Source organism: Neltuma alba, unplaced genomic scaffold (assembly GCF_004799145.2).
Source record: "Neltuma alba isolate B1F8T4 unplaced genomic scaffold, ASM479914v2 tig00011698_pilon, whole genome shotgun sequence".
Classification (NCBI taxonomy): Eukaryota; Viridiplantae; Streptophyta; class Magnoliopsida; order Fabales; family Fabaceae; genus Neltuma; species Neltuma alba.
Window position 1 is genome coordinate 217,467 of NW_021636335.1, and position 26,246 is coordinate 243,712.

The 26,246-nt window shown below is 33.6% G+C and overlaps 4 protein-coding genes across 6 annotated transcripts; 2 read left to right on the top strand and 2 right to left on the bottom strand.

The window, feature by feature from the left end:
- Positions 1-3,365: 3,365 nt before the first annotated feature.
- On the top strand, positions 3,366-4,645 carry LOC114716891 (probable S-adenosylmethionine-dependent methyltransferase At5g37990). Its single transcript, XM_028901957.1, has 2 exons — positions 3,366-3,533; positions 4,319-4,645. The coding sequence occupies exons 1-2, from the start codon at positions 3,366-3,368 to the stop codon at positions 4,643-4,645; spliced, it is 495 nt and encodes a 164-aa protein (XP_028757790.1).
- Positions 4,646-5,277: 632 nt separating this feature from the next.
- LOC114716928 (F-box protein At5g39250-like) lies at positions 5,278-8,686 on the bottom strand. Its single transcript, XM_028902001.1, has 3 exons — positions 8,661-8,686; positions 8,219-8,364; positions 5,278-6,403 (listed from the first exon to the last, which is right to left on the bottom strand). Exon 3 carries the CDS (start codon positions 6,391-6,393, stop codon positions 5,638-5,640), a length of 756 nt encoding a protein of 251 aa, XP_028757834.1. The 5' UTR covers positions 6,394-6,403; positions 8,219-8,364; positions 8,661-8,686; the 3' UTR covers positions 5,278-5,637.
- Positions 8,687-9,020: 334 nt separating this feature from the next.
- LOC114716931 (transcription termination factor MTEF18, mitochondrial-like) lies at positions 9,021-12,199 on the top strand. 3 transcript variants are annotated; one of them, XM_028902005.1, is made up of 3 exons: positions 9,021-10,907; positions 11,401-11,471; positions 12,135-12,199. In XM_028902005.1, exon 1 carries the CDS (start codon positions 9,192-9,194, stop codon positions 10,845-10,847), a length of 1,656 nt encoding a protein of 551 aa, XP_028757838.1. In that variant the 5' UTR covers positions 9,021-9,191; the 3' UTR covers positions 10,848-10,907; positions 11,401-11,471; positions 12,135-12,199. The 3 variants fall into 3 exon arrangements, with proteins under 3 accessions (XP_028757838.1, XP_028757836.1, XP_028757837.1); XM_028902003.1 differs by having other exon boundaries at positions 12,043-12,181; XM_028902004.1 differs by lacking the exon at positions 12,135-12,199 and having other exon boundaries at positions 11,401-11,629.
- Positions 12,200-12,734: 535 nt separating this feature from the next.
- Positions 12,735-16,839, bottom strand: LOC114716930 (ATP synthase subunit beta, mitochondrial-like). Its single transcript, XM_028902002.1, has 9 exons — positions 16,290-16,839; positions 15,400-15,475; positions 14,879-14,967; positions 14,596-14,713; positions 14,412-14,515; positions 14,155-14,313; positions 13,824-14,048; positions 13,418-13,729; positions 12,735-12,926 (listed from the first exon to the last, which is right to left on the bottom strand). The coding sequence occupies exons 1-9, from the start codon at positions 16,770-16,772 to the stop codon at positions 12,813-12,815; spliced, it is 1,680 nt and encodes a 559-aa protein (XP_028757835.1). The 5' UTR covers positions 16,773-16,839; the 3' UTR covers positions 12,735-12,812.
- Positions 16,840-26,246: the final 9,407 nt, after the last annotated feature.

The following is a 26,246-nucleotide window of genomic DNA, read 5'->3' on the forward strand; positions in this document are numbered from 1 at the left end:
CTATATCCTTGGTGAGGATGATGAAGAAGATTCTAGAATTGAAGCTGAAGTCAATGCTGAACAAGTACACAACACAGATACAAATTCTATTGCACTTGAGCAACAACCTTCGCAGCCAATTGATGTCCATTTATCTGCAAAACAAAAACGAAGGAGTAGTCGTGATGCCATAGAGGTGCTCGTTGACGCATTGAAGGAATGTTCTTCAAACATGAACAACACAATGATGAAGTTTGCTGACAATTTATGTAAAGAATTTGCAGAGATGCGGAAGGATTCCAGAAGATTTGATCCTGTTGATGTGGGCAGGGCAAAGGAAATATTCAGGCAACTTATGAGAATACCAGGTCTTACATGGGGAGAGATTAACAAGGCTCATTCTAAGATTACCGAGTCTTCATCATTGGCAGTTGGATTCTCACTAGTCCCTGAAAACGAGATGGCTACTTGGGTGTATAGCCTTCTTGAATAGATAATTCGATATATAGTAGTAGCACCTTTAAATATTTCTTTTGTTAGTATTTTGGGATTTGTAGACATTATCTCAACATCTTTTTATTTGAACTGATAATTATGGACATGATTTAACTTATTAGTTCTTATGTTTAAATTTATATATTGACTTATTAACTTAATTTTGGATTTATATAGAAATTATAGTTGTTGTTATAATATGTGGGTGCATAAAAAAATATTTGGATATACATTACATATGGAGACAATTTTAGATATCAAACCTGCATGATACTTTAACTAATATATATATGGATACGAGCCAAATTATATATAAAAATATATATTTTGAAGTGTTATACATATGGACGGATAAAGGTAATTTTATCTATTATTTTTTATTATATGTGTGGATACAGTTATTATACATTTGGAGGAAAAAAAATAGACAATTTTAATTTTATATATATTTGAACATTTAGATAAGGGTAATTTTGTCTTTTGGTATATTATTTTTACCTATTCTCATGTTCTTTGTAATCCAACCAAACATTTTTATGTCTATGCATCGTCTTTCCTTAATAACGTACCAAACAAACTCATGTAATCATTATTCCATTACATTATATTCCATTACATTCTATATCATTCAATGAACCAAACAGGTTATAATAAACCTATGTAATCCCTATTCCCACTGCCTTTTTCCCATATTACCCATCTCTATTCATGTGCCCTTCCTCCCTCCTCATCTCCTTACTGGTGTCCTCCACCACGAACCTCATTCACCATCTTCTCTGATGCTCATAAGCGTCTTTCTCTTTGTCATAGTTCACACCTTTTCATAGATCTTGCTCCACCATCATTCATCTCCTAGCACTACCATTATTCCTCTTAGTAGTAGATTTGGCTCAGATATCATCCTCTTCCTCCTTACATCACCACCTTTGTTCTTCTCCTAGTCTCAAATCTAAAATTAATTTGAATTGGAACACTCATTTAGTTAATATTTATTAGTCAGATCTTCCTCTAATCCTCATCTTCATCTTCGCATCAGTAGTAACTTGTGCATTTATCCATATTTGTTTTCGAATAGTCATCTTTAAACTCATTGGTCAGATTGTGGCTCGTTCTTTGGGTTTGATTATGTTGTGGTTTGTGCTTGATCTATGATGATGATGTTGATCATGTGGGGAGAGTTTTTGTTGTGATTAAGGGTAAAAGAGTAATTTTTTAGTTAAATAATATATTCATCCCACGACATACCAAACAAACCCTTGTAATCCACATTGCATTCCATTACATTCCCAACTATTATATTACATTACATTCCTACAGATTCCATGAACCAAAAGGGGCATAAGAGTTTTCACCAACTGTATCCTAAAAGAAAAATTCACATCAACCTAATTTGCATCCTATAACTGAAATAGGTGGGAAGGGATGAAAGTGTTGATCAATCATTCACTTCTTAATTAAAAACGTTATGTATAACCTTTTTTTTTTAATCTTTTTTCCTTATACTCTTCAGAAAACTATTGTCACCGACTTTAACCATCCTAGAATCATGCAGATATAATTAAAAAAAGAAAAACAGAGATGAAGAATGAATCTCTTGAATCATTTGCTATGAAGGGAGGAGATGGTCCTCAAAGCTATATGCTCAAAACCCTACTTCTCAAACATGTGATCTTAGTTTCATCCAATATTACTCCATCAGCTTCTATATATAAGAAATTGTTTTTTTATAAGAATAAGATGCTACTATTTATAAGAGATATTACTAACTTATTAAAAAATTTTAGTACTATTTTTAATTTTTATCTCTTTTAATTATTAGTTAGTCCCACTGCATTAATTAACAATTTGTTCATCCTCGATCCTTTTGCTCCCTTTCTCTCACTATCCATAAATACAAGTGTTTTTTTAAAGAAAATAAATTATATTTTTAACATATTTATTATTTTTAATCAATTTTAACTACTTTTTAATCTGTGCAATTCAATCATTCATACATACGCAAGTTTAAATAGCATATAAATCCTTATATTACATTAAATTTGTTAGATGGTCTTTAATTGTCATTTTACACATGTAATTCCTTTTTATTAAAGTGATTATATCTTTCTCTAATATTTTATTCTTTATCTTTATAACTATAACGTTTATTATTATATCTATTTAAACATATTAAAAATGACATGCAAAATATTAATTATCAGCTACAGGTATACATTTTTCCTTCACAAACACACACACGTTATTGGTTCTGTCAATTTTTTCTCTCTGGCCAAAGGTTTCATCCCTTATTGGAAGAAAAATAATCTAAATTGTTGTGCCAACTTTACGTAGCCACAACTAAAGTTCCAAAAACATTTAAATATAACCACATAATCATATAAACAATAATTTGTACATAGATCAGCAATTGAAGCAGTCAAGAACCCTCTCCAAAGTGCGATTGCTAGCAAATTTGATTTAAAAACCATTTGTGCTTCTTCTACAAACCCAATTTGCATAGTTGACTTGGGGCCCTCCACTAGACCAAACACCTTCATTGCAGTTCAAAACATAATAGAAGCAATACGAATCCAATGCCAATCACAAAATCAATCTACCCCAGAAATCCTAGTCTTCTTCAATGATCAAGCTTCAAATGATTTCAACACTCTCTTTCAAAAGCTTCCTCCCAATAGAAACTACTTTGCAGCTGGAATTCCTGGCTCTTTCTATGGACGCTTGTTTCCAGGACAAAGCTTGCATCTAGTTCATTTATCTTCAGCACTGAATTGGCTATCTAAGTTGCCCAGAGAGCTTACTGATAGAAGCTGTGGTGTGCTTGGAACAAGGGAAGAATTTAATATACTAATGCTCCAAGTGAAGTTAAAGATGCTTATAAGAGACAGTTTAAGATGGATTTGGAGACATTTCTTCATGCCAGAGCACAAGAGCTAGTGAGCAATGAATTAATGGCAATTGTGACATATGCTGCTCATGATGTGGTTGATTTTAGTACAGACTTGTATGCTGGCAAAGAACTTGAACTGTTGGGAAGTTGTCTAATGGACATGGCCAGATTGGTATGTAATTGTTTGAATTCTTTAATGCGTACTTTTTTTTTTTCCTACTAACATTCATTAGAGTAAAATATGTTAATAAGCTCTTTGTTTTACTTAAATTACAAAAAAATTCTCTCTATTTTAAAAACATATATAAGCCTTCATTAAAATTAAAATGTATGTTATACAAAGCTTCCTTGTATATTTGATATTTTATTTTCATATATCCAATTGTTAATTAACATTAAGCTTCACTCTTAAATTTGTGTTTTGACAAATATAGTCCTATTTGACATGAGAATTATTTAAACATCTATGTTTGCCAAAAATAGTTTTTATACAACCAAAAGATTTCAAACTTTATACTATGTTATAAAAATTGTTAATTTTAATTATATTATAAAATTTTACAATTTTAATTTGTCATCACATCCATTGAAACTTATGTATTTCTTTTAAAAGGTATAATTAGTAAATTGTGATGAGCATAAGCGAGCCCAATCCCAAAAAACTAGCCTATTAGGAGGAAGAGCCCCTTGAACTTATAAACCCCACAACAGTTGTGAGATTCCCCAATGTGGGACTCATAACATAAATATTTTTTTTGTAGCTTGAATTTAAGTGTATGTTTTTAAAATAAAGGAGGGTTTGTTTAATTAAGACAAAAAGCGGGGGAGAATTAAAGAAATTCACTCCATTTGTTACGTAAGCTTTTGAGCGAGAAATCTGTTAATTGTTGCCATTTATTGCTAAGTAAGAGAATTTAAATCAAGTTTTGGTTTTCGACACGGTTCTTATTACTGCAGGGGCTAGTAAGTGAAGAAAAAGTGGACACTTACAATGTGCCCACATACTTCCCACACCTGAATTATCTGAAGAAAATACTTGAAAGTAACGAAGATTTAAGCCTCGAGGAAATGGATAGAAAGTTTCTACCAAACATTGAAACTTATGTTTCCTCAGCGAGGGCTGTGCATGAAGTGCTCAATGAGAAGCATTTTGGAGAGGGAGTTGTTGATGAGCTTTTTGATCGTTTTGCAAAGAAAGTTATGAAATTCCCAGAAATCACTAATTTTCGCAACTCTAAACAGCATAGACTTTTTATTCTTCTCCGACGAAACGTGCATGCATGAATAGATATAAAGGATAGTTACTATGAAGTCTCAAAAAAAAAAAAATTATTCACCCAAAAGTTCCATAGCAATCAAGCAGCTTGTAATAACAAATTCGAACATATAAAATAATAACAAGTTTTAACTATTCACTTGTTATTAGAACTTTTTAGTAATTATTATTTTTTTAAAAAAACTCAGTAATTCTCTGTAAGTTGACAGATTTCAACTCATGTTAAGAACCTATGCATTGGCACAGATCTTCCCTTTTTTCAGTGACAATAATAAGCCAATTAATAAATTGAGACAAGTAGTGATGCTTATTCATGCTTTCCCTCATTTTATTAATTTCATATTGTGTTCTCTCTCAAGATGAGTGCTTAATTACCACCGCAAAAAGGTTAAAAAAAATTAACGGTTGTTATCATATCTAAACCAACTCGACTTATTAAGCATGCCATTGAAAAATTCCAACAAATTTATCAACTTCTGCTGGCGTAAAAAACTCACATAGTTGCACTATGTATGTGGCTCTTGTCATTTGAACAAGAGTGGCGTTATGTTTTCTCACAACCTAATTATCTTCATAACAAAAGCTTTATTTAACCATATGCAAGTTTTCTGTTAAAAAAGCATGAATGAAAAGCTATATATTTGTGTATCAACATCTATCCAAAAAGCTTTATACAATATAAAATTTATAAGAAACCATATGATTTACAAGTCCTAAACATATGACTGACCCTCAATTTTATACAAAACACAAGCCCTCACAATCTTGTTGGAACCTTCTAACTTGGCCAACTTAGTGCATCCAAGCCAAAAAATAATAAATAAATAAAAGATTGTACTCATTAATGATGGTGAGCATATAAAGTATTTACAGAATGCGAACATTCAAGGTATAATATCAATTATGAAGTCATGTAAAACCTCTAAGAAGATCAGCGCAGGATGTTGGCATTACTTCCAGTTATTTTAGTTTAGGGATCTATCATCACACTTCAAGCCTTTTACTTCCAATCAAGCATGTCCAATAGCCACAGGACTTCTTCCTTGGTGTTTGCCACATCACAGAAATCCATCTGTATACCAAACACATCCATGGCTCCATCATTTCCATCTCCCATAAATAGCAGAGAGATCCATGCCCGGATGCCAGACAAAAAGGGATAGGCAGGAGATATGTCGAGATAATCAAAAGCCAAGGCCCTGTAAGATGACTGATCAATGTAATCAAACGTAGACTTATTAATGATGCGAGCAACCTTATTTGAATCCTTCCGCCCAGCCAACACAGAGACACTAACTGTTGCAGTCTGGTTCGAAGATACGGTAATCCTAGGTTCAACAGGTAATGTCATCTTAAATTCAGGATCATCCAAGTAATATTTAAGCATTTCACAAACTCCAGGAGGTGGAATTTTAACTCCTTGCTGCAGCACGGAGCCAGGAACCACTTCCGAGAAAAGTAATCTATTCTCAGCCCAAATGTCAATGAAGAACTCCAAATCTTCAAAGGAAATTCTGGGAGGGAGAAGAGTTTTTCGACGCTGGCGTTTATAAAAGCTTTGGTATAACTTATAGTAGTTCACAGTAGGAGGATTAGGTCGCTTGTTGATTGAGGGCCATCTCTTGGCACAAAGACATTTCCAAAAGTAATCATCTCGGGCTATGTCTCTCCACTGCTTACATACTACCATGCAGGAAGCAAGATCAACACCCTCCAGCAAAGGGAAAATAGCTTTCATAACTTCTTCAGGAACCATCTTTAGTTTCCTATTACAGTTGAAAACACAATGAACCGATAATAATACACTGCATTAAGGATCTGAACATTAAGGTTGTCTTTGGCAGGAAGCACTGAAAATTAGGGAGAGGGATTGGGATTGGGATTGAAAAAAATTATTAAAAGAGTGCTTAGCATAAGAGATTGCTTGTTATATGGGATTAGTCAAACCCATATATATGGGATTGGAGAATACCATCAAAGGAAGTGGTATTCCCCAATCCCACCTCTATAGGTTTTCCTAATTCCATACAACAAGTAATTACTCCTACTAAATACTATTTTAATGATTTTTTTAATTGCAATCCCAATCTCTATCCCTCATTTTCAATGCTTCCTACTAAACAAGACATAAGAGTATTATAAGAATGTAATATGCAAATAGAGACAAAATTATCAAAATGTGTAAAGACATGAACATTTAATTTGTAGAGATAGCTAATACAAACAAATCATGCTTGATTTCAATATTAGCAGCATAACGCTAATCAATCATACAATCAATTATGCATAGGATGAAATCCCAGCCACCTGAGATCAGCTCATGTGATCAAGGTCAGGTGGAGTACGTGTAGAGATTTAGAGTTAAAACCCTCCCAATGTGACTAAAAAAATGTATGTATTTTCCACATAGAACTCCTAATTGAAAGACATTGCACGATTTGATTAATTACAAATTTGAAGACACAATTAAAAAAAAAAAAAAAAGAGCAATTACGTCTATAAAAACACATACAAAGAGTCAACACAATAATGCATTCAAATTCCATTGGATATCCATCAGAGAAACCACAAAGAAAGACCATGAATCAAATCAAACGAAAAACTACATCCGGTGCAACTTACATCACTCGTTTAAATCTTAACATTGCTATCACTCTAACCTAGCAATATGCACAAATATCTTCCCACCAGTCCCCTACACAATAGTTAGCATAGTTTCTTTCAAAAACCCAAACAATAAAAAAATCTCACCCAACTATAAATAACTTGTGAACAGAGACACATTTCCCTGTCAGTCACAATTCATGGGAACACAAAAAATCATCCCCTTCAAAACCTTACGGAAGGCCAGTAAGTACTCTGTTTATCAAGTTAGTTACCACAAAATCAAGCAACATAATCATTTTTTCACTAATCTACAGATATGTCCATCACATTTTTTCCCAGTAGTTGATTAATACAATGCAGCAACAGTTCATACAGTGGTTGTTAACTTTTCTTAGAATCATCACCCACTCATCTAAATTGCGGCAAAGGAAATGATAATTTATTCATTTCCTTTCCACCTTTAGGTATTCCTAGACAGAAGTGGAAGTGCCTTGGCCAAGGTAGGTGGAGGCATGAATTGAAAAATAACAATGTACTCCGTCAGTAACCACCGTAAAATGGTCGACTGAATCTTAGTCCAGTAAAAAGCTATGAACCCAATTCTAAGTTCCAACCCTAACAATAGCCTAGATCATGATTCAATAACAGCGCAATGTTCTCTATACTAAGTACAATATGGTAAATTGAATCTTATTCTTGTTCCTTATAAATATCCTAATGACACAGCCAACAATAGCTTATGAGCTCAAACTCCAAAAAATGAACTACATGGAATCTATCCAGAAAAATACAAGAACGAGATCAAGCATGAACCTTTACAAAGGATTTCAATCCTGAAGGACCATTAAACAACAATGGTTTAAAAAACGAAAATTGGTTTCACCTGAAACGGATATCAGAATCATAATAACGAAAAGGGAACCAAGGGATCCAGAAGGAGCAAAAATATGAAAATAAAGAGCGAAATCCCTTACCAGACTCAATCCGATGAAGGAGAGAGCAGAATCGAAGAGGTGGGAAGGAATTCAAAGAACCGGCAGAGAACAGAGCAACCAGCAGCAAAGGGAATTATTCAGGCGCGTGATGGCATGGAGATCAGAGCCCAGACACCGCAATGAGGCTGAGAAGAAAGGAAGGAATTGATGAAGCGAAACAAGAGGCAAACAATACCAAGGGCCAAAAAAAAAAAAAGGAAAAAAAGGAATCCCTAACACAATCCTTAGTTCATTAACATATCATTCATTATCGAAGAACATACAAAATTACTCCCTCCGGTTTTCACACTGGCTTGGCAAACCCGAAAATTTTTCTTTCTTCTTTTTTTGTTAAGTTATATTCTTCTTCCTAAAAAAGAATCATCAAACAATCTGAGAAATGGCGCATATAGAAGGAAAAAGCACCATACTGAAGCCTCACCTTCGCAACGATGTTTTCTCCCGCAGAACTATCCTTTCCCCGTCGACAAAGACCATTGACACGGACGCAAATGCTGAAGGAATGGGGGACTTCATGGCTGATCTAAACAGTAAGAACCGAGGGTAAAGAATGGACGTATCAGATTTATCATAATGGACGGCCATGATTTATTACTAATGGGAACAGCCAACTTGGGGGCCCAGGGGAAGAACGTTGGAGTTTGCTCAGGATGGACGGCCAAGATTTCCTACTATGAGGGACACGTGGCAATAATTAATCGTCCGCTGCATCAACGGATGAGATTTCACATCTTGTGCTGCTTTTTATTTGCTTTGCAGACAGGACAAGTCGTTCTGGAAAATAGGAATGATATGCTTGCCGGCGTTCGAGCTGCGAGGCCGTGGACCAGTTGCTTCATCGAAGACGATTCTTGACTGTCTGTTTTTTTCGAAGAGGGGAGAAAGTGAAGAAAAATACGATTCTTTTTCTCGCCATGTAGGAATTTAAGACCCAGAATCCACTTTTGCGATCATGTTCTCAAATTTGTTTTCCGTATTCATTGCTCGCCGTCTATCTACCAGCTCGAAGCTTCCGAACATTTCAAAAATAAACTCCAGGTACAAGAAATCGGCTATCCTACAAGCCCAGAATGCTCTCACTGAATATCTCCATGGCACAAGCTGCTTGCCTTATGTTTATGCCGAGCATATTAGTAAGAACTCTCCTCTTTCGCTTGCTAGTCTCATAGCAAAGGTAGATTTCTCAGCTTTCGCTTTCTCAAAAAATTTCAAGAAATTCCTCAGGTACCACCCCATCAATGAGTTCGATTTTTTTTTTGAAAGCATTGGCATAGACTATAATGATATTTCTGGGTTGTTGCCTTCGAACAAGTTTTTCTTTTCCGAAGATCGGACTCTTCTCGATGCGGCTGGTGCGCTTTCCGAATTTGGGTTTCCGTGGAATGAGTTGGGTAAGTTGTATATGGAGAATAGTTCCATATTTAGGAGTAGTGCGGGAGAGCTCAAGTCTAAGCTATCGGAGTTTAAGAAATATGGTTTTTGTAATGTTCATTTAGTTGGTATATGTTTAGCTTTCCCTTACACTTTGAGCGGGGGTTGTGAAGTATGTGCTGAAAGCGAAGCATTGTTAAATTTTCTGAAGTTGGTATTTTTGGATTTCGAGCTGGCATTATCTGTTGAGGGAAATATGAATTCATGGCACGAGGTTTGTAGGAAAATTCGGGTATTTTATGATTTAAGTGGTGATAAGGAAAGGTTAGTGGAGCTTGTAGGAAGAAATAAAAACATCTTTCTTGAACATGATGAAGAGGTGTTGATTCAAAAGGTTGAGTATTTCTGTAGATTTGGTGTAAACAACGAGGAGGTAGTTGCTTTGCTTCTTCAGAGCCCAGAATTGTTGAGTCTTAATTTAGACAAGCCAGTGATTAACATAATGAAGTTATTGGAATATTCCGGCTTGGAGACTGAAAATCTGAAGGATGTTAATCAAAAGTATGATCATGTATTGGGGACAAACAAAATTGCTAATCTGCCTCAGGTAATGAGGGCTTTGGACTTACACGAGTGGTTCTTTAATAAAATCAAGGACGGAAATCATCAGTTGCTAATGAAATATATAGCAAGCTACCCTGATGAAGACCGAGCTGAGGAATACCGAAGTGGCTTGGAGATGATTCACGTTTCGAGGACCCCGAATCACACCATGAGTAAACTAAATTTGTTACACAACTGGGGCTTTGGGGAAAATGCTTCAATCTTTGATCTCTTAGCACACTTGCATGGCACTAGTATTGAATTAAAGGAAAGATTTGATTGCCTCCTGAGTTTGGGGATTGGATACTCCAAGCTTTGTAAGATGGTAAGAATGACCCCTAAGATCTTAAACCAAAATGTTCAAACTCTGGAGCAGAAGGTGAATTTCCTCTGTCAGGGAGTGGGATGCTCTTTAGAGTATCTACACACATATCCAGGTTATTTGCTTTTCGGTTTAGAGAACCGCATTAAGCCTAGGTACAGATTTCATACGTGGCTTGCGGAAAAGGGTCTATGTACCAAAGACTATTCCATTGCAAGCTTAGTTGCAACTAGTGAAAAGGCTTTTCTAGCTCGTGTTTACAAAATGCACCCAGCTGCTCCAAAACATTGGTTTGAGCAATTCCGGGTCTAAGATATTTCTGAAAGAAGGCACAGAGCCCCAAAAAGTCAAGCCCGACCTTCAATCCTGAAGGTGATTCATTTTGCTCTTTGCTGATATTCGTCTTGAACTTCTGTTCTGCTTTCCCATTCTAGTATGGCTGCCATCCCTATTAAATTTGATTCTCTGTTTGATCTGCTAGAGTCCTTTGTTGGTTCGAATTACTATTTTCTTCAGGATGTCATTTTTTAGTGTGTAGCATGTTTCATTCCTGTGCTGGACTTTCTACCGTGGAAATCTTTTCATTCTCAGCACATTGAAAATATTTCAAGTAATTTGCAATTAAATGATAAAAATGCAGCTACTTCCTCCTTGTTCTTTAATTTGTGGTGCCCTTTGATATTCGCCTGTACGGGTTTGACAGTTATGTTTATTTGTGTCGGTGTGTCATTTGCTGGGAGCCTGGAGGTTGTGTTCTGAATACTTTTTTTTTTTTTAATTATTATTCTGATTTCTGAATTTTATATTTTTGGCCTGTGTTTCTGTTGCTCTCATATTACAACATCATACATTTGATTTTATGCAGAGATCTCTGGTTTGGTTATGATGGCTAAATTTGGTAGATTGTTGCTATAGGTTCTGCCTCTTGAACACAAGGTAAGAAGGAGAGGCTAAATTTACACTCTATTTTTACTCGTTTTGCATAGATACATTATTTTTATTTGAGTGGGACATTAGTTTTTTTCCACTTAACTAGGGCAGGATAATCAAGTGTAAGGATTTGAGCCATATAAGACTTTCCTAATTATGGGGTATGCACTTGTAGTTTCTGTTGTGGTATGCTATTACGCATCCGTATATGCTTTCAAGCCTAATGTGTGTTTTACGATTTCCTGGAGTGAGCTTGTCCTTTTTCTTGGATCTTGTCATGTGTGGAAGATGTACTTCGCGGGCGCACTTTCAGGGTAGAAGTAATTCACCAAGTGGAAAAGGAAGATTGATTGATATCAGTTTATCTTTCCAATACTGGCGCTTCAAAATCATTGGTCATAGTGTAGTTGGTTTTTATCCCATATGAACCTTTCTTCCCTTTGATCTCATCATAGAAAGGTCGTGAAGTAGTTGGAACTTATTCACAGCATGATTTTGTTTGCATCTTGTTGACCATAATAACGTATTAGTATCTTCATCCTGAGTGCTGCCTTGAACGTTTTGTTCTTGCTATTAGCCCTACACAAGAGAACCCAACAAAGGACGACGTCATTAACATCACATCGTCTGGATTCAAGGTCTTTATAGTCTGGATTCTGATGACCACAGAAGTTGATGAAGAAACCAATAACTGAGGAAGTGGTTTGACGAAAACCCAGAAGAGGAAAGTGACATTGGAAATCTGATGATGATAATTCAAACCGTGATTGTGATTCATTAATATTGCATTTTGATACCATTGATTTGTCATTCACATCGCTGCCTGGCAGCTGTCGTGGCCTTCAATTTGCCCTTGAGAATGGTTTCAGAGGCAACAAGAATGGCCGGAGCTGGCTAGCCATTTCTCATAGCAAGTTGACTCAGCCAAAAGATTAGTATATGATTGGAGAGTCCCTTATTTCACCTCTATCAACTTTGTAGGCAAGGGTGTGTTCATGAATGTAGCCAAAGAAAAGTTGGAGAGTCCATTATTATACCTCTTGATCACGATTTAGGGGATCCTTGCTCGTTTTCAGTCTCAAGCAGCTAAAGAAGTTGTAAAAATGATCATGACAGCTTGCTTTTTACCATTATTAGACAACATAATGGGGATAAGGAGCCGTAGGCTCCGTTAACTTGCATACCATGCAATAAATAAAGCAACGAGATTCAAAAGGAAATGGTGTGACAAGAGCAAATGACACTCCAAAAAATTGAGATTCCGACATCTGGTATGGTAAAGGGTCATTGGATCATTTATTAATTTACTCTATCATCCGAAGAATTAAAATATAAGGAGAACTGTGACTAAGAAGTCGATTCCTTAGCAATCTTGTCCGCCTTGGCAACGACCTCATCAATACCTCCAACCATATAAAATGATTGCTCTGGGAGGTCATCGTATTTGCCATCCAACACACCCTATCAGATTCAAAGCAACAAAAAAATCACTACACGACCAACAGATTACTGGTTCATGTTAAAAGCTAAAGGCCGATGCATGCGTTCTAAATAATATAAACAAGCTGGGCATATGGATTTCAGGATACAAAACATGCGTGATGAGTTCATAAGAAATCCTAACAAGGCCACAATCATGGAGGAAGTCTTGTTCAAAAGGTTAAGAGCACCAGCAGTGATCAACTCGCCTATAATTTTGAACATAAAAATCAATTTTTTTTATTATCAAATGTGAAGCTTCAGGTATCTAAGCTTAATTTTACTCAATCTTACTTTTTTGGGTCACCTGCTCAAGGAAAGTGCAGACAAATGAAAAGGGAAAATATTTTACAGGAATTGCATCTAGAAAATTTACATGGTATCACATGGTATGGAAGATGTAAACAAGTATATCCAGGTAAGACAACCTAAAAAAGAACACAATAGGGAGTAAACAGTAAGAACAGACATACCTGGAAGCTGTTAATGCTCTCCTTCAAATCTACATATTTGCCTGGGGCACCAGTGAACACTTCTGCAACGTGGAAAGGCTGGCTCAAAAACCTTTGAATTTTACGTGCACGGGCAACAGTCAACTTATCATCTTCACTGAGCTCATCCATTCCCAAAATGGCAATGATATCTTGAAGATTCTTATAGTTCTGAAGGACCTTTTGTACACCACGAGCAGTATTGTAGTGGTCCTCACCCAAAATAAGTGGCGAGAGCATACGAGATGTAGAATCTAGGGGGTCAACAGCAGGATAGATACCCAGCTCGGAGATCTGTTTGATATCAATAGTGGCAAGTGAATCTAGTAAATAGATGCCAGTTAAACAACAAAGCAACCGGCCTACAGCCTCAGCATAAAAAATAAACCTGTCGTGATAACACAGTTGTAGCATCCAAGTGAGCAAAGGTGGTAGCCGGAGCTGGATCAGTCAAGTCATCAGCAGGCACATATATAGCTTGGACAGAGGTAATGGAACCTTTCTTGGTGGTTGTAATACGTTCCTGAAGACCTCCAAGATCAGTAGCCAATGTTGGTTGGTAACCGACAGCAGATGGAATACGACCAAGCAATGCAGACACCTCTGAGTTGGCCTGCATGATGAATTATAAGGCACTTTAAATCATAGAACCAGAAAATATGCATTGGACAGAAGAAATACCAGCTAGATAATTTATATGAATTTCAAAACATTCATACTTGAGTAAAACGGAAAATGTTGTCAATGAAAAGAAGCACATCTTGCCCTTCAGCATCACGGAAGTGTTCAGCCACAGTAAGCCCAGTAAGACCAACACGAGCACGGGCACCAGGAGGCTCATTCATTTGACCATACACAAGAGCACACTTGCTTTCGCTCTGATATCATGAAGCAAGCATAGATGACAACATAAGTATATGTGGAAGAATACTGAATATCGCAAATATATTATTCATATGAAATGCATTATGTCCACCTGCTTATCTCCGAGCTTAATAACACCGCTCTCAATCATTTCTCTGTACAAGTCATTTCCCTCCCGAGTTCTTTCTCCAACACCAGCAAAGACAGAAAAACCACCTAACCAAAGGAAACGGTAAGCACTCAGTATTACGCAGAAAGGTCAAGGATCATGAATCAAGCATATCCCAAGGATATACCATGAGCTTTTGCAACATTATTAATAAGTTCCATAATGAGCACCGTTTTTCCTACACCAGCACCCCCAAACAACCCAATCTTTCCTCCCCTTTGGTATGGAGCAAGTAGATCCACAACCTATAAGTCAACGGTCAAAAGCCAATCAGTATCCAGTCATTATACTATATCCCCCAGAAAATTAAAAAAAGAAAACAAAAAAACAGCGATGACATAAAACAAATTGCGGTCACACGAAGTGGCAAATATGGGGGAAAAGAAAAGGGCAGAACCAAGACAAAATACCTTGATCCCTGTAACAAGAATCTGTTGCTCAGTTGCCTGTTCAACAAAAGCAGGAGCTTCTCTATGGATGGGCAAGAAGTGCTCGGTTTCTACACGATTGACATGATATACAGTCAGTCAAAGCATCTTTATGAAATGAAAGAGTGCCTTCCTATGAAATCAGTTTCAGTGGTCATCATCTTGATAAACACCCTAAACTCATCAAATGTGGATTATCTATATCTGATTTGTATGGTCCAAATTTAAAATTTTTAATTATTTATTTTTAAACAGAAAAAACTATTTTTTGAAAAAATGATAGTTAAGAATTAAGAAACTATCTCTATTTTAGATTCTATATATGTTAAAATAATTATTTCGAACAAATAAAAATAAAAAAAATATCAAATCTGAACTATCCAAACGAGAGATGGACGATCGAGCTCGGATGAGTTTAGGGTGCTCATCAAAGTGATAAGCACTGAAACTGGTTCCCCCTCCTATGTACTGATCAGATATAAATGGCAATATCAGTTTCTTACTAAGTTCACCCTTCTCGTCAATAGCCTCCCCAATGACATTAATGATGCGGCCAAGGGTTGCTCTACCAACAGGAACCTGAATGGGGCGCACACAGCACATCAAAAAAATAGAAAATGAGAGCTTTTGACCACCAAAACATGTAGGAGAAAAAAGAATGGACTCAGAAAATATAATGGACTACCTAAACAAACTTACCAGGATGAAAAACACGCCAAAAGAAAGCATAATTAGACATTGGTACATCATTTCATATACGCAATTGGGAAAATTTATCATAAATGACCCACAACGAAATGAACCATATTTCTCTGGAAAACAAAACAAAAGTAATGAACCATATTCAAAAAAGAAAAAACTAATTTCGAAGCATAAAAATTATCTAGCAAACTACCAATACATAATCAATACAACAGATCATTAATATTACCCATTTTACGTTTTAGGTACAGGCATAGTTAGAAGACGAACTGTGCTTCTTTTAAGCCAAAATAAGAAAAAGGCCTAACATAGAAAGTGACAAATTCTTTTCCAGATCATATCAAATGAATCCGCAATGAACATCACATTAAAATTTACAATGACAGAAACAAATTTAAAAGGCATTGTAATTGTAAACTTGTTGAAAAGAGTTGTTAGACAGGGCCAGCTGATGGGTCAACAACCTACAGCTTCACAAGGCCACCTAAGTATCAAATCTTTCAAGTAACAATCTTTCAAAGCCCCGATTTCCGTAGCCAAATCAAAGAATACTAGATATTGAGTACGAAATAGAATCAATAAATCGAATGTAATTTGAGGCTTCCAAAATTAAGCGTAATCAAACAATAATACCAGATAGAAAGGTAACTCAGAAGAGCAATTCATAAATGGAATGAGAATCAAGGCTTACGGTGATAGGGGATCCAGTGTTGAGCACGCGCTGTCCTCTAACAACCCCCTCAGTCCCATCCATGGCAATGGTTCTAACCATGTTCTCACCCAAGTGTTGCGCCACCTCCAGCACCAATCGGATCGAGTGATCCATAACCTCAAGAGCAGTCAAGATTGGTGGCAGACCCTCCTCGAATCTAACATCGACAACAGCACCAATGACCTGGCACACTTGCCCAATCGCACCTTTTCCGGTGAACTCGTCGACGATCTTTCCATCACCGCCACCAACGGAGTCCTTCTTCGCCGGAGTCGGTGGCGTAGCAGCTGCCGCAGAAGTGGCGTACTCAGCGAAGCGGTTGAGGAGGTAGCCATACGGAGAGGGACGACCCACACCGCTCGGGGAAGAAATTCTGGGCCTTGAGCTGGTAAGGGAGGACTTCAATGGAGATCGATGCAATGAGGATCGAATCAGAGACGACAACAATCTGCGTGAAGCCATCTTCACAGGACTTCAGTCAAGAGACTGACAGAAACAGAATGAGAGTGAAAAGGGCTAGGGTTTGTGGACTATTCCTAAAATGTGGCCATATTCGAATACGAACATGTGGACATCTCCGAATATTATTTCTTTCGGTAAAAATTAATTTTTTAGCCGCTACACTTTTCCCTAATTTTTAGTTCAACCTTATAATTTTAATTTATCTAATTTGCTTCCCAAAAATTGCATCCTTCAAAGCTAAACCTCATACTTGCATTGTGCTTTTAGTCACTACCTACTGTCCTAATTATAAGACTTTATTTGGAGTATGTTTGGAATGTCGTTTGAGCCTCAAACGTGCACTCTAACGAAAAAGTTGGAGGTAGGAGGAAAAATGATGTTTGGGTCAACGTTTTGTGTATCTGATTTCTGGTTTTAAAATGGACTTATGTAATAAACTATTTGAGGCTACGGATTCAAGGAGGAAAAACCTGGGAATTGACTCCTACAACCTTAGTCATCAAGGAATGAATTCTCTTATGAAGAGGTAGGTATGAAATCACCCGAGCAATTGAATAGAAGACTCTAACCAGCAAGCAAGAACTCTTAGGCAAGCAAGGAGTGGCGTAGCGGTAAGATCAATGTATAGTATAGCATCAGTGTTATCTATTATAGGATATACCTTATATTATATCCTCTAGAAACCTCTTTTTAACTGTTCACCGGTATTATTTTATTTACTTGGGCTTTTCTTCCAAAGAGCGGTAAAAGGAAAGTAAAGTGTTTCGCTTCCTCATTAGTGTAGTTGAGTTTTTTTTTTTCGGTGGACAAAGTGTTAAGGAATACCGTTAGAACATTAATTGGATTTTTAAAATTTGTTACCTGCCTAACCCTCTTACATGCATTTTCTCTCACCTGAGATTAAAAAAAACAAATAAACTCTTCTGCCATTTGATTAAGTATATATATTTATCCATTACATATATTTAATTAAGTATTTTAGTGTTTTTCAATTTCCTTCTAATAATAAATTAAATTTCTTTATTTTTAATAATTTTATTTTCAATACTTCTTTTAAAATGCTCACATTATATATATAGTTTCTTTATAATAATAAATTAAATTTCTTTATTTTTAATAATTTTTTTCATTAATTCTTTTAAAATGATCACATTATATATATAATTTCTTTCTAATAATAAATTAAATTTCTTTACTTTTAATAATTTTACTTCCCTTACTTCTTTTAAAATGGTCACATTATATATATCTAATATTAGATATGTACTACTTAATAAAATTCATGTCCTTGTAAGTCATTTTGTATCCAAACTTACTTTTACATTTATCATCTAAATAAATTTTGGTTTCTCAAACTGATTTTTTTTTTTTTACAAAATCCAATCCAAACATAAATCATATTACACTATCTGACTTTTATTCAATCTGACTTCTGTAAAAATAAGATTGGAAAAAAGTTGCTGCTACCACCTCTAATCCAAACACACCCTTATAGATTATAAATGAAATCTTTTAATTAGAACAGGAGATAGTATTCCTTTGGTCCTATTTATAAGACAGAGAGAAAAGACATTTTTTAGTTCTATTTATAAGGCACTGAGAGAAGTTTTTTTGTATGAATGTACAATTTTATCCCTAATTTATTATTGTGCTGATTTTGTTTATATGAGATATAATGTATATTAAATACAGATAAAATTAGAAAGTTATTAAATTCTAAAGAAGAGTTAATGAAATTTGATGTTTTTCTTGGTCCATATAAAATATATTGAAAGTGACTTATAAATAGAACTAGAGGAGTATATTACATTCTTATTTTAAGTTGACAAACTTCATACATGTTATACATGTTATAATGACAAAAAGTCAAGGTTTCTAGCAAAGGTATACTAAAAGTATGGGTTATAGGCTCTCTTAATTTATTGTTGCAAGTCCTGATATTTGTTTTGTGGTGTAGACCTCGAGTCAATTCATGAGTGCTCCTAAAAAAACACATGTAGAGGCTACTGTACATATTGTGCCTGGAATGGAGGTTATTCTTATTGCAACAATCAGAAAGGACCTAGAATATTATGTGGATTCCACTAATTGGCTACTTATCACGATACAAGGGGGCGAGTAACAGGTTACGACATAAAGTTTGGCGGGTCTCTAATTTGTTGAAAGTCCAAGAAGCAACGTATGGTGTCCAAGTCACTTAGCTGACCCGCATGCTAAGAGACCTTGGAGTAAGAGCACCTGAACCAATTTAGGTATTTTGTGATAGTAAAGCCAGCATCACTTCCGATCTTTAATATAGGAACTAACTGACTAATTTGAGTAGATTAAAAAAAATTAGTTAAGTTGGTTATTTACAATAAATAGGTGTTATCTTTCATAAAATATCATTGCTAATTAAGTGTATTAGCTAAAACTACTATTATTACAAAAACTATCTTGAAAAAAAAATTAGATAACTATAAGAGACAAAATGGATTGAGATCTTATATTTAAGACCAAAATAAAAGTCAAATGAGCTTTTATATTAAGGACCGGAAGTAATACAATACAAATTACAAGCAATCCTATGTTTCACGAGAAGACAAAGCATATTGAGATCACGTGTCACTTTGTCCGATATTCAGGAGTTATTAGTTTGTGGCATGTGAGTATTAAGGATCAACAAATGTGCTTACTAAGGCACATGGAAAAGAGGATCACGAGAGATTGACAAGCAGTTGAGTGCCCTAAACAGGGTAGCGCCCAGCCTTTTTTGGGTACCAAAAATGAAAAAATTAGGCTGTAGGGGGGTAAAATCCCAAACAAACATGGTCACGTGAGGCCTTAAAATTTGTAGGACACGAATTCAGTTAGGCAGTTTTCTTGAATACATGTTTTGCAAGAGCATCTGCAACTGCAAGGTTGAAGGGGAGGGTCAGGAATATAATTTGGATGGTAGTATTGTTAATATTGTTTTTTTCAAGCGTATTGCTTTTTTTTAGCTAAACACGAGTATTTTTTTTATTGGAGGCAATCTTATTAGAGGTACTATTAGGCACTAAATGTTACTCCTAACCAGAATTCAATCCTTGATTCAACATGTTGTGAGGGATTAGCTTCTTCTACTAGATCCAACCCTATTAGTTGTATTATTAATATTAGGAAAAAGTCATATGACAATCCCTTTAGTTTTATCCAATTTTGAATTAGGTCCTTTTGCTTTTTTTCTTTTTTATGAAATCCTTATAATTTATTACATTAAATAAGCAAGTCCTTCTGTTAAAAATACTCCCAACGCCGTTAATGCGATGTGGCATGGTAATGAAAACGTTGCATGAACTTGCTTTCTCTTCTTCCATGAAAAGCTTGCGACTCTCTTTCTAATCAATCAAGGGCCAACCACATAAAACCAAGTTAAATTATAAAATGACAGAACGATATTGAACTCTTATAATCATCAATCAACCAACGATTGTTTGCAATATGGATAGCTCCAACGCCTACGATCGTTTGCAAGAACTGAAGGCCTTCGACGAATCTAATTCTGGTGTTAAAGGCTGGTTGAAATCAGGAATCACGAAAATTCCTCGAATTTTCATACGGCCACTGGAGTAGATCGCTGGCAATGAAGGTCTCTGGAGTGAAAGAGGTCAGACCCAGTTCGAGATACTGGTGATAGACCTCAAAAACATGGTCGCCACTGGAGGGGATCATGTTGATGATGATGTGGTCGGCAAAGTCCGGTGTGCTGCCGAGGCAGTGGGGTTTTTCCAGGTGGTGAAGCATAGGGTACCCATGAAGCTGCTGGAGGAGATGCTAGCGGCGGCGCGTGAGTTCCACAAGCTGCCAAAAGAGATAAAGATGGAATACTACAGCAGGGAGGAGAAGAGGAAGGTGAAATTGAGCCCAAACATGGCAACTTGCAAATGGAAATCCAGTCAATATGAAAATTTCATTATATACAGCTGCATATTCTTTTTAACAATTTAACAAAAAAACTTCCTTCATTTATTACTTAAAAAAATTTGCTTAACATATACTACCTCCGGTCCTAATTATAAGAGCCAGTTGACTAATTTGAGGAGATTAAGGAAGTAAGTTGAGTTAGTTATTTGTCCTAAATAAGTGTTGTTTTTTTTAAAATATCCTTACTAATTAAATGTATCGACTAGAACTATCATTGTTAGAAAGACTATTTTGAAAAAAAAGTATAAATATGAGAGACAAAGTGAATTAGGGTCTTATATTTAGGATCACAATAAAAGTCAAATAGAGTCTTATATTAAGGATCGGAGGTAGTATAAATTATAATACATCATTTCTTAAAAGCTTTCGACAATCACAAGCCTGTCATATTGCCACTGGGGTATCTAATTCAGATTCAGGCTTAGCGACAAAATAAGGCCTTTGAAACAATGGCAAGTGGATATATAAGTAAACAAATTCATACAGTACAATAATATTAAAGGCATTTTAACCAAGTAGATATGAAGCCGAGCAGCAGCACATAAAATATGGAAATGGTTTCAGGAGTGCACATTCCGTACTCATCACAATTTAAACGAGATCGATTTTAGATAGTTCAAATTGAATTTAAATTTTTTATATATTGTAATCAACTTTTTGTTTTGATAGATATAGAATTTAAAATAAATATAATATCATAACTAACATATCTTTAAAAAATAAATTTATCATTAAAAAAATTGTTTATTAAAAATTTTAAATCTAAACCATCTATATTAGATTTTGGATGGTTTAGATTGTATTACAGTGATGAGTACATGGTGCTTATCGTTTTGATGTACACTGAATGAAGACTGTTTGAACCTCTTCAATGAGCTGATTTCAAATGTTATCAAGCTCCTTTAATGTAATGAAGTACAAGAATTTTATAAAGAGAAAAAAAAACAAAAACAACCTAATTTAAAATCAGATAAAATTATAAGGATTGTGAGATTAGTTTTCTCTTAATATTGTTATTCTGTTGCATTGGTCGATGTATTGTGTTGGGTATACGTGTGTGTATTGGGCCGAGCCCATTATCATGAGAGTATATTATACATACTTTAATGCTGCACCATTAAATAAAGTTCGCCTCCAAGTCTAGCATGTCAAGTTCTCACTTTCAAATGAAATTCCATCAGGGAGGTTTGTATTGGAATTAATGGCTTAACAAGGTTTTTAATTGTCGTTTTTTAAAAATATTACATATATGTATTACTAAAATATTTTTTTTTTTTTTTTATAAAATGCTTTATGAGATTATAAACATTTTCTTTTGTTTTTCATTAACAGTAATTATGTTGAGTGAAATAGATTTATTTCTTGCAAGCAAAGTTTATATCCACACCTCTTTAATTAAAAATGCACAACTCCATTACTCTTTCGGGTCTTTTGATATAACTTATAAGCTACTTTTAGTTACTTTATCAGGACAAAGAAATTAGTCAAATAATTGAAATTATCTAAAAATTGTTTTAGTTCCACTATTTTTCATAACAAATGCCGTGATTTGAAAATCTATACCCTTATTACCCTTTCATTGGTGATTGATAAAAAAACGCAATTTTGGAATGTAATAATTAAACTTTTATAAGCTATTTAGCAAAGTGATTTACATTTTGAATCATAAAGATGACTTAGCATAAAAATCCCAGGGGAGTATTTTCAATACTACATTCACTATTCAACGTAAGAATATTTTAAAATCTTTGCCGATATTAAAAAATTCGATTAAAATTACCTGTATTCTTAAATATATCCAAAATTTTAACGAGTTTTCAATACTGTTATACTGAAGTTCACTGAATTATTGTTTTCCCATTTTAATCTTTTTCATTAATTTGATAGAGGAGATATTCAAAATAACAAAAGATATTAAGAGAAGAAAAAATAATAAATGGCTGGGAAAAATTGGGAAGATTCTCATGATATGAACTAATTCTTTGAAAAAGTTCTTATTTCAAAGATCAGAGAAAAAGAATAAATAAAAACCAAAGTTTATATATCACTTTGTTTCTACATATCGGATAGGTCCCTTGTACCCTATTTTCACAACAAACGGTTTGGGTGCTCGTCTCATCTTTGAGAGGATCACGGGATGGTCCAAATTTATTATTTTTAATTTTTATTTTAGGTTAAGGTGTAATTTTAATTTTGATCTTATTTTTTAGGTGTAATTTTAATTTTGCAAAATTGCACCTGATTAGAGGCAAAATACGCCAAAAAATGAGAGGCAAAATCGCACCTGAAAAATAAGATTAAGGCAAAATTGCACCTCAAAAATAAGATTAGAGTCAAAATTGTACCTTAACCTTTTTAAAATAATTATTTTAATAGGTATAAAAATTAAAATTAAAAATAATCTCTTACTATCTTTTTTTTTTAAATTATTTAAAAATAAACAATTTAAAACATCAAATCTGGATTGTCCAAATCGGTTCACATTTAATGAGTTTGAGGTGTTATCTCAAGGCTTTTTTACCAAAATGTTATAAACAGTAAAATTATATACCAAATGATGCACTGTTAAAAGTATTTACCAATATACTGCACTTAAAATCATTTTTGGTAGTTTTTCTTGGTATGAATAGCTTCAGAAATCGTTCTTAACAACATGAATGACTTCAGAAATCATTCTTAGCATGAACGATTTCACTTTTTAATTTTTTTTAAATCAAAAAATAAAATTGTTCATGTTAAGAATGATTTCTAAAATCGTTCACGCCAAGAACGATCTCTAAAATCGTTCACTTTTTTCCTATTCACTCCCCATGTGAGAATATTTCTATCAATTTTGCATGCAAGAATCTCTAGCACTATGCATGTGAGAATCCTATTCCCTTCTTGTGAGGCTACAGCATCATATATGGTTTTGTATATAAACATGTGGCTCTCTCTTCTTCTTCCTTCTTCTTCCACTTACTCCATTTTTATTATTCTCTTGTTTTGTTATTTTTCACTTTTGCTTCCAAACACTTGACAAACTCTTTTACTGCTGTTGTGCATATGTTGTTTCTCTTCTATTTTTCTTTTAAAAATTTGCACAGCTGTGATATAGAATTTGATTTTTCATCCATACTACCCTTGATGAGTTAATATTCATTATTTCTAATTTTCAGGAGGTGAGTGGTAGGTTCAACAATCTAGAATATTTGTACTCTTTTTAAGCTAGATGCTCTTTTTTTAACGGTAAAACTATCATCTATTATATTGTTTTAAGACGTTAAGATTTTGATATAAGCTCCAATTTTGTTTAGTAGATGATTATTATTTTTTCTTATGAAAGTATACTTCTCCAGAAGTTTAAATTTGGTAAGATAAAACTGAAAAATAATCATATATACACCCTAAATATAAAATATGTGGTATATATTAAGTTGGTAAATTAAAAAGAAAAAGAAAATGTTCTACCCACTTCTAATGAACTATTACTTTCATATATTTTTTTAGGTAAAAATAAGGTGTAAGTAATGAAAAATTGAAATGAATGAAGGGCACTCATAATTTTTTTTTTCATTTTGCCTTTTCCATTCTATTTGCTATGTTGCATTTTTTTAATTGGTAATGACATGTCATGATATGAGTGTTTTGAATCAAAAGTAAAATACTCTAACTATCCTTTTAGATTGCATCAATTACATAGATCTTTTTTTTTATTTTAAAAACATACAGTTTAGTCTAATTAGTTAACACTGTTAGTAAGAGTGTTTTAAAAAGATTCTAAAAATATTATTTTAATTAAAATTTATATTAAAATAAAATTTATTTACTATTTTACTTCTGATTCTAATAAATTCCTAAATTATATTTTATAGTTAAATTAATTTCATTCAGTTAAGACAAACATAAAACATTTGATTAAAACTTTAACTAATAAATATATATTTAACTAAATATGTTTATAAATCTTTATAATAAGAAGTGTTTAAAAGTTTTGAATTATAAATTTAAATAATTATAAAATCTTTTAAACTTATATCATTTAAATTGTACAATAAATAAAAACTATGAGTTTGAAATATGTTTTTACAATTTAAAAGAAATCAAAGTAAATAATTTTTAATGAATGTGATAAACTAGAGAAAAAAATCTTTAGTTTTGAACTCTTCATTTCAACCAAATGATTTTGACCTAAAAGATTTTAGTCCAATTAAATTTTTAGTTTCACGCAATAAATTGATATTTATTAAATTAAATTTTACAAAAATAATGAAATAATAAATAGGTATTATAAGGTATAAAAAAAATATGTATGCGTAAAATTAAAAAAATCTTGATGATATGTTAATTATTAAAATAATATTACAAGAAAGAATTTTAATATTAAAAAGATATACGTTTAATGCATTTTATATACTACAATAATATATTAATTAATACTTGATATAAATAAAATTATAAAAATAGCAAAATAAACAAAAGGAAAAAACCTCTATTTCTTAAACTTATTTTTTATTTTACTTACAAAGAAAAAATTTACGAAAAATGATTAATAGAAAAGCAACATCAGTTGAGGTTATGGAGCCATATAATGTTCGATGTCGTCAATTCTGTCGATGTTGCAAGGTGAATTTGATTGACAGAAAATGTTGATTGTGAAAAGTTTCAAGTAGAAAAGTTTCTATATATGTATGCCATTGCTACTTGTGTACAAGTAGGCGTAGACCATTTATAATATGTGAATCCTGTTTTTCGGTTGCAAAATTGGCAGAGATTCTCGCATGGGGAGTGAATAGGAAAAAAGTAAAATCGTTAAGCCAAGAACGATTTTTGAAGTCATTCACGCCAAAACGACTTGTGTGTAATTTGAAAGTCGTTTTTGTCAAGAATAATTTTAAGTGCAGTATATTAGTAAATATTTTTAAAAGTGCAGCATTTTTTTAATATTTTACTGTTTATAGCATTTTAGTAAAAAAGCCTTATCTCAAAGATGAGCATCCAAACCTGTTCCATTTTTATATATCAAAAAATACATTAAATTTGTAAAATTTTTCATACTTGCCCTTATTAAATGAAGGATGTTGAAAACAAAATACGTTAAATTTTTTTATTATATTTAATAGGGATAAAATCAAAAAATGGTTATTTATTATCTACAAATAACTTATATTTAAGAACAAACTTTTTTTCGTGCAGATAACTTAGAAACATAATCGCATGAACTATAAACTACGAATACTTCCCTAAATATAATTGTACCATCAATTTTCCCTTTTTTTTTTTTAAAGGCCAAGTACCAGCAATTATTCTTTAGCTACTCCTTGGTTACAATTAATTTGAGTTTTTTCAGCAGTGCCGTGCAATTAATGCACATGGTTTCTTTTAATTCAAAAACTGACAACCATTTTCTGTTTGAAGTTCGTATATACGAACCATAATCAATGTGAATTATTTACATGAATTTTTTTTCTTAAAATATTATTATAAATCATTTACAAACACTCTTTTTTATTTAGATGAGAGAAGAAAAATGAGAAAAAGAAAAAAGAA